The sequence below is a fragment of the Mus caroli genome, unplaced genomic scaffold (assembly GCF_900094665.2).
Source record: "Mus caroli unplaced genomic scaffold, CAROLI_EIJ_v1.1 scaffold_16222_1, whole genome shotgun sequence".
In the NCBI taxonomy this organism is placed as follows: Eukaryota; Metazoa; Chordata; class Mammalia; order Rodentia; family Muridae; genus Mus; species Mus caroli.
The window spans coordinates 7,630-16,304 of record NW_018390820.1 but is presented as its reverse complement, the minus strand read 5'-3'; the positions used below and the strand labels follow the sequence as shown (position 1 = coordinate 16,304).

General features: G+C 38.7%; 1 protein-coding gene across 1 annotated transcript; it reads right to left on the bottom strand.

The window, feature by feature from the left end:
- Nucleotides 1–6,984: 6,984 nt before the first annotated feature.
- Nucleotides 6,985–7,923, bottom strand: LOC110288852 (olfactory receptor 50-like). The gene has a single exon (XM_021155087.1). The coding sequence runs from the start codon at nucleotides 7,918–7,920 to the stop codon at nucleotides 6,985–6,987; it is 936 nt and encodes a 311-aa protein (XP_021010746.1). The 5' UTR covers nucleotides 7,921–7,923.
- Between the last annotated feature and the right edge of the window lie 752 nt (nucleotides 7,924–8,675).

The window sequence follows — 8,675 nt, the reverse complement described above, 5'->3', positions numbered from 1 at the left end:
GAAAGGAAAGGGAAAGGAAAGGAAAGGAAAGGAAAGGAAAGGAAAGGAAAGGAAAGGAAAGGAAAGGAAAGGAAAGGAAAGGAAAGGAAAGGAAAGTATAAATAGGTCCATATCTATCTCCCTGGACAAAACTTAAGTCCAAGTGGATCAAGGACCTTGACCTAAAACTGGATACACTATAACAGTAAGAAGGGAATAGCCTTGAACTCATTGATGCAGGAGGCAGCTTCTTGAACAGAACACCAATGGTTCAAGCTCTAATATCAACAATTGATTAATGGGATATCTTGAAACTGAAAGGCTACTTTAATGCAAAGGATACTGTCATTTGGATTAAACAGCAACCTACACATTAGGAATGTACCTTCACCTTCCCTATATTTGAAAGAGGGCTACTATCCAAAATTTATAAGGAAGCCAAGAGGTCTGAAACTGTATATGCTTGGACCAGGAAGTGGCATTATTAGTAGGTATGGCCCTTTTGGAGTATGTGTGGCCCTTTTGGAGGGCCATACCTACTAATAGTGCCATGTGGGCATGGGGTTAAGACCCTCACCCTAGATTCCTGGAAGTGAGTATTCAGATAGCAGCCTTCAAATGAAGACGTAGAATTCTCAGCTCATCACATATCATGCATGCCTGAATGCTGCAATGATCCTGCCTTGAAGATAATGGACTGAACCTATGAACATGCAAGCCAGCCCTAATTAAATATTCTTTTAATAAGAGTTGCCTAGGTCATGGTGTCTGTTCACTGCAGTAAAACCCTAACTAACACAGGCACCAACAAGCCAAATAGCCCAATTTTAAAAGTGGACAAAGCTAAACAGAAAATTCTCAACAGAGGAATATCATTTGGCCTACAATCATTTAAATAAATGTTCAAAGTCATTAGGAAAATGTGAATCAAACAAGTGTGAGACTCCATCTTAGTCATAAAGGCTAAGTTAAAAAAACTCAAGTGATATAGTATATGCTTTATAGAATGTAGAACAAGAGGAACACTCCTATTTTGCTAGTGGGTTTGTAGCCATTTTGGGAAACCAATTTAGCAATTTTTCAGAAAACTGGGAATAGTTCTATCTTAAGACACAGCTATACCACTTGTGATTTGAATGCTCTTGGCCCAGGGAGTGACATTACTAGGAGTTGGAAAATGTTGGAGTAGGTGTTTTCTTGTTGTAGGAAGTGTGGCACTGTGTCAGTTGGCTTTGAGAACTTCCCCCCCCCCCTCCAAGGAAGCCAGTCTTCTCTTTGCCTTTCGAAAAACATGCAGATTTCACAGCTTCTATAGTGCCACGTCTGCCTAAATGCTGCCATGGTTTCTGCCTTGAGGTTATTGTACTGAATATATGAACCCATTCCTCAGACCCAATTAAATGCTTTCCTTTATAAGTGTTAACTTGTTTATGGTGGCTGTTGAGATTTGATATGCTTGGTCAAGGAAGTGGCACTATTTTGAGGTGTGATCTTCTTGATGTAAGTGGGGCCTTGTTGGAAGAATTGTGTCACTGTGGCCATAGGTTTAAGACTCTCATCATAGTTTCCTGAAAGTCAGTCTTCTTCTAGCTGCTTTCAGATAAAATGTAGAACTCTCAGCACTTCCACCCCCATGTATGCCTGGATACTGCCATGCTCCTGGCCTGATGATAATGGACTGAAACTGTAAGCCAATTCCAATTAAATGTTATCCTTTATAAGAGTTGTCTTGTTCATAGTGTCTGTTCATAGCAGGAAAACTCAAACAAAGGTTGTCACATCAGTGCAAATCCTAAGGCAGAAGTTGGGACCAGGTGCTGAGGTATTGCTATGATAGGCTGAACCATGCAGTTGTTTGGAGAAATGTGGATTTAGGGTCTTTGGAAAGCAGTGAGATGTGTTCAGTTAAGCATAATGGGCCATCCTAGGAGAAACATGAAAGACATTGGTTCAGAGGGATATTTCAACTGTGCAGACCTAGCCCAAGAGGTTTCAGTGGAGATGGATTTCAATATATGACCTAGAGACAGTTTTGTGGCTTTTTGGTGAAGAATGTGGCTGCTTTTTGCCTTTGTCTGAAGAGTTTACTTGAGGCTAATGTAAAGAGATATACATTAAGTGCTTTGAGAAAGAAGTCTCAAAAAATCTCAGGAGAGACTTCTATGTTCAAGTCTCTTGAAGAACATTTTGATCAAGTGTAGCAAGTTTCAAAAGGAAAAGTACAAACTGTGTGGTTCAATAAATAAAGGAGCCCTAAGAAGTAGAAAGGAGCTAAATTGTATGTTCCATGAGATTAAAGGAAAGGGAGTGGTGACCTCTGGTCAAGATCACACCCAGCTAAGCATATTGTTTATGTGTTTACAATTGAACAGTACTTATTTCATGCTACACATTACTATCTGGTTATTGTTTTCATTTGGATTTTTAATTTGAAATGAACTACAATAAAGAAAGGGAGGATACAGAATTTTGATCCAAGTCTTGAGGAATAGTGACAATGAAAATCTTGGGTGCAGGCATGGTATTACACTCCTTTAATCCAAGAAGACACAGGGAATCAGATGTCTGAGAATAAATTCAGCTTGGTACAGAGCAAGTTCCAAGTAAAGAAAGTTTAAGTCCAGGAATGGTGATACATGCCTTCAATACCAACATACAGGAAACAAAGCTGTACAGATCACTGAGTTCAAGAACAGTTTAGAAAGCAAGTTCTAGGACAGCAAAGTTTAAGCAATGAAGGATGAAATGGAACAAGGGGGAAGTATTCAAGCTACAGTGAGCAGTAAAACTGGGCAGCTGAATGTGGCTCAGGCTTTAGAATCAAATTTAGAAGAGACTACAGGGACACTGATGTTGCTCAGGTATGGCTAAGAAATTAGAGATGATTAAGATGAGACCAGCATTCCTGAAGTGAAAACTCCTTAAAGTATTTTCTGAGAGCACACAGAAGTTCGCTTCCACAGATAGCCAAGGTTATACCTTCTGTGCAGGTGGCCTTGGTAATGTTTAAGAATCACCCAGGTATCACTGGCTTGGAAGAAATGAATGGATCATGGAATGCAGCTGAGACTTGGCTCTGTGAGAGGCCAAGTAAGGTCATTGGTGAAGGTAAAGTCTCTTTTGCACTTGATGGCCCAGGACTGAAGGGGTCATGCAAAGAATTTGAGGCATGGCACTATGAAAGGGTGCCTATGGTGGTTATGAATGAACCCTAGTTGCAGCATAAGACCACAGTGTGTTGTAGATGCCAGTAGCATGGGATGATCACCAAGAATATAAGCAGCAAAGGAGTGCAATCAACCAGACCCTTAAGTGCTATAGAGAGCAGTGCTGGAGACATGACCTAAGCATGTTGGAGGAAACAGTAAGAACACACATCATATGTGGTGGGTCCCAGGCATTGGAACAAGAAAGTATAAAGTTGAAGTTGTCTTGGATACCTTATTATGTAAGAGATATCAAAGATCTGGGACATCTGTTGAGAAAATATGCTAAGAGGAAGTAGATCAAGACCAAGAAAAAGAAGTTTGTAGCAGTCAATAAAGATGAAAAGATTTCAAGATGCAAAGAGTGCTTTTACATAAGACAATGAAATACATTGCTTGGAGTTTGTAGTATAGGTGGTTTTTGTCTTTGGAAGAGAGGCAATTGCTCCCATAAAAGTTCTCTACTGTCAATCAGGGAGACTCCATCAATTCATGATAAATACACCAAGTGGAAGGGTCCAAGAATCACTAAAGGAAGAACCGAAACTCAAATACTATGTAAAAACAAAAGAGCATTTATTCTGCAGAAGCAACCAGCATTCAAGGATCAGTCATTCATATTAAATGGCAACCCTGGGATGTGCTCACAGGTTTCATTTAAGGGAAGCTAGGGGAATTTTAAGGATTGTTAGGTCATTTTTTAAAAAATATATTTGGCTAAAGAAGGAGCAGGTACATTAATTCATTTCAATTTGTTGTTCCATTACTTTTACCATTTTTGGAAATGGCTTAGAGGGATTTCAGGAATTGTCTTGCCTTGGGATGGTCCATCTGTGTGTTTTTCCTAGAAGCCTTGCCTGCTTATTTGGGAAACTGAAATCTAGCCCTTGATATAAAATGTTATATAAGTTTCAGTCAGACCTTTCAGGGTTTTTTTTTTTTTTTTTTTTTTTTTTTTTTTTTTTTTTTAGAAAATCAACAAGATAAATAAACCCTTATTCAAACCACAAAGAGACAAAGAGAGAGTATCCATGTTGACAAAATCAGAAATGAAAAGGGGTACATGTAACAGACAATGAGGAAATAAAAGGGATCATTATGTCATACTTTAAAATCCGGTAATCACAAAATTGTAAAAACTAAATAAATGAACAATTTTCTCAATACATACTGCTTGCCAAAGTTAATTAAGATAAGTTAAACAATCAAAATAATCCTATAATGTCTAAGAAAATAGAAGTAGTAATTAAGAGTCTCCCAACCAAAAATATTCAGGCTCAGATGGTTTTAATCCAGAATTCTACCACACTTTCAAAGAACAGCTCATTCCAATAATCCTTAAATTATTCAACAAAATAGAAACAGGAGAATATTGGCAAACTGTTTTTATAAGGCTGCTATCACCATGATATACAAATCATCCATACAAAAATCTCAAGAAAGAAAAAGAATTTCAGGACAATTTAACTCATGAATATTGATATAAGGCACTCTATGAAATACTAGCAAACTGAATTTAAAAACACATCGAAAAGATCATCCACCATGATCAAATAGGCTTCAACCCAGAGTCATAGTAATGGGTCAACATATAAAAATCTATCAATGTAACCCACCATTTAAAAAAGTGAAGAAATAGAAATAAACATAAGAAAAATCAGTGAGTTCTGTCATGTCCCCTCTGCACTCCATTCTCCAAGCCACAGGTCTACCTGCATCCCTAAAGGCCTGCTGACACCTGAGACATTCAGATGAGATGGTAAAGCTCTACTCCCCTGCCAACTAGATCTCCCAGCAAGCCCAGCATTCATGAGGTCTACCTTTTACCATCTGGTCTCCGTCTTCCAGTCAACTTCTACCTGCAATTCCAGAGGCCTATAGATATCTGGGACTATCAGGTGAGATTTTTTTCCTTTATTTTTTTTGTATTAGATATTTTATTTATTTATATTACAAATGTTATCCCCTTTCTTGATTTCCCCTCTGAAAATCCACTTAACCTCCCTATCCCCCTGCTCACCAACCCATCCACTCCCTCTTCCCTGTCCTGGCATTCCCCTAAACTGGGGCATCAAGCCTTCTCAGGACCAGAGGCCTCTCCTCCCATTGATGTCCAACATGGCCATCCTCTGCTACATATGCAGCTGGAGCCATTGGTCCTTCCATGTGTACTCTTTGGTTGGTAGTTTAGTCCCTGGGAGTTCTGGGGGTACTGGTTAGTTCATATTGTTGTTCCTCCTCTTGGGCTGCAAGTTCCTTCAGCTCCTTTGGTCCTTTCTCTAGCTCCTCCATTGGGGACATTGTGCTCAGACCAATGCTTTACTGAGAGCATCAACTTCTGTATTTGTCAGACACTGGCAGAGCCTCTCAGGAGACAGCTATATCAGGTTCCTGTCAGCAAATCAGCAGTTCAGTTCACAGTAGGTAGCAGTGAGTGCTCAATTCAATCTCAAACACTTCATGGGTATATCAGCAGCCCTGTTTTGTAGAATCGGGCTAGCAAACATGAATCAGTAGAGATGACACTACCCATCTGAGACAGTCAGGAATCAACCTCGGCATGAGTCATCAGGAGGGTCAGGGCCAGCAGGCATACCAGTAAAATTTCTTGGCTTCATCACCCACTCAGAAAAGAAGAGTCTCCTTCTTAGGATGCAAAAACTGCACATAATCACAGCACCCGCTGGCAGCTCATGTCAAATTCTCAACATTAAGTGTGATTCCTCAGCTGACTCCACCTTCACAGTACTTTCATGCTCCATGTAGGGCATGCATTACTCTTGTTTTTATCTTATATATAGAACAGTTTATTTTTACTTAACTTAGTAACTAAGGCCAAACACTTATCAAAAATGCAAAGAAGTATGAACCACCACATTTAAACAAATAAAATTTTCAGAAAAATGAATAAGATTACAAATGAAATAGGAATGAAACATATGCATAGGTTGCTCAGTGGTTACAAATTTTTCATAAGAACACAAAGCATTTTTATATCTTTCACTGTGAAATGATTACAAATACTATATTGCAATCCAAAGGCTAGAATAAAAAGAATTTCATATTAAGTCATGGAAAATGTTTAAATAAATTAACATTGTTTCATGAAGACATTTTGAACCATTTGCATGTATGAAAATATCACATCACACCCAATAAATATCTGCCACTTTTGAATGTCAACTACAAAACTAAAAATTAATGTAAGGGGCAGAAAAGATGACTCACCAATGAAGAGAATTGACTGCTCTCCCAGGTACTGAAGGTTTGATTTCTATCATCCATATAGTAGCTCACAACCATATGTAATCCTAGTCCCAGAGGATCTAATACGCTCTTCTGACAGGCAATAGACATATACATAATACACAGACATGTGAGTGATATACCAATGCAAAGTGAATGAATGAATAAATAAATAAATAAATAAGAATAGTTACTGTAAAGAAATCAGAGTATATTATATGATAAAATATAAAATTAAATCATCAACTAAGATAACAAATAATTCTGTCATCTTAAGAGAAGAAAAGTTACAAATTTGTCTAAAAAAAGACTTGGTAATGACTATAAAAATAAGTAAACTTTTTGCAAGAAAAAGAAAGAATGAACAAATTTTGTGAGAAACCTACCCAAGATGCTGATAAGAGAGAAAGACTGACAACAAAAACTGTGGAAGGAGAATTGAGAATCTTTATGAGGAGAGAGCCTCATAAAGATTCCCTGACAGAGAACAAAGGATGAATGGGAGAAGAGAATAAGAAAGAAAGGATGCTAAGAGGGAAGACCACACACATCATTATGAACACAGTCTCCTACCAAGGATATTTCTCAGTGCTCCTTTCATATCCCGATTCCTCAGACTATAAATAAAGGGATTCAGCATGGGTGTGACCACAGTGTACATCACAGCCACAATGGCATCCTTGTCATTAGTGTTATTAGATGAGGGAACAAAATATAGTCCAATGATGGCTCCATAGTACAAGGAAACTACACAAAGGTGAGAGCCACATGTGGACAAGGCTTTGCAGATTCCCTTGATGGAGGGAGTCTTCAGAATGGTGACTCCAATGTGGCCATAAGAGACCAGAACGCATATAAATGGCAGGGTAATGACCACATTGCCTAAGATAAGAATAACCAATTCATTGATGGTGGTGTCTGATCTGGACAGCTTCAACAAGGCAGAGAGGTCACAGAAGTAGTGGGGAATGGTATTGTCTCTAAAGTGAGATAGGTGAGCCAAGAGAAGGGTGTGCACAAGGGCATTGGCAATGGATAAGGCCCAGGATACAAATACTAGAAGAATACAGAGTGTCTGACTCATAGTTTGTGAATAGTGCAGAGGGTGGCAGATGGCCACATACATGTCATAGGCCATTGATGTAAGAAGAAAGCTATCAAGATCAGCAAATATAGCAAAAAAATATACCTGGGAAACACACCCAGTATATGAGATTTTCTGACTGTGTGTCAGCATATTCACGAGCATCTTTGGAGCTGTGACCGATGAGAAAGAGATGTCTGTGAAGGCCAAGTGGCTGAGGAAGAAGTACATGGGAGTGTGGAGGTGAGAATCCAGCCTGATGAGTAGGATGATGAGCAGGTTCCCCAGAACAGTTGTCAGGTACATGGCCAGGAACAGGGCAGAGTACATGCCTTGATCCTCTGCTCGAATGGGGAGCCCCAGGAGGATGAACTCAGACACAGTGCTCTCATTATCTGTCCTCATATTCCTTATCTTCTGCTGTGAGTTAATGAGCAAATGGGAAAAAACAAAATCTGATTTTGCTTATAATATTATCAAAACATTTTATGAATCACCAGGACTAAAAACATTAGTTAAGTCCACTTAGTACATCGGTTTTAATCTTAATATAGAGATTTTGTCAGAGTAATGGGCTGCTGCTGGTTAGAATTGGATATAACTTGAAAACAATTGAATGTATGTTAGAGAGAAACAATGAAGCACCAGCAAAAAAATTCAAACCCAGGTCCTGATTACTATGCCTGGATTTCACAAAACCATATTAAATTAAGGAATTAGTGTGTAATTGTAACCATCCAATAGAATACTCATCATGAGTTCATTGGTTTATTATTATTATTATTTCTTTTAAACTTTCTTGAATGTATTTCCCCAATACTGTCTTCCTATGAATTAAATCCAGATGGTGGTTTCCATGGAGGTACAATAGATCTGTGAGATACCAGGATCTGTAGAACTACCGAAAGCAGGATGTGCAGACGTTCAGAGCATTAGGTGCATGAATCTGTGTCAACAATATAAAGTACCAGTATCACTTTTCAAGCTGCTGTGAGTTCTTCCCATAATAGCACTGTTTATCAATCTATGTGCTCACTCTTCCATTATTCATCCGATACTGGATAAAATGACCCCTATTCCATACTGGTATCTCAGCTTCAACCTAAGCATCCCATGCATGATCTCAGAACACTTGGAAATTTTTCATTTTCCCTCCATGT

Excerpts from the sequence above, each read along its gene's own strand:
- LOC110288852 (XM_021155087.1), bottom strand. The coding sequence starts at position 7,920 with ATGAGGACAGATAATGAGAGCACTGTGTCTGAGTTCATCCTCCTGGGG.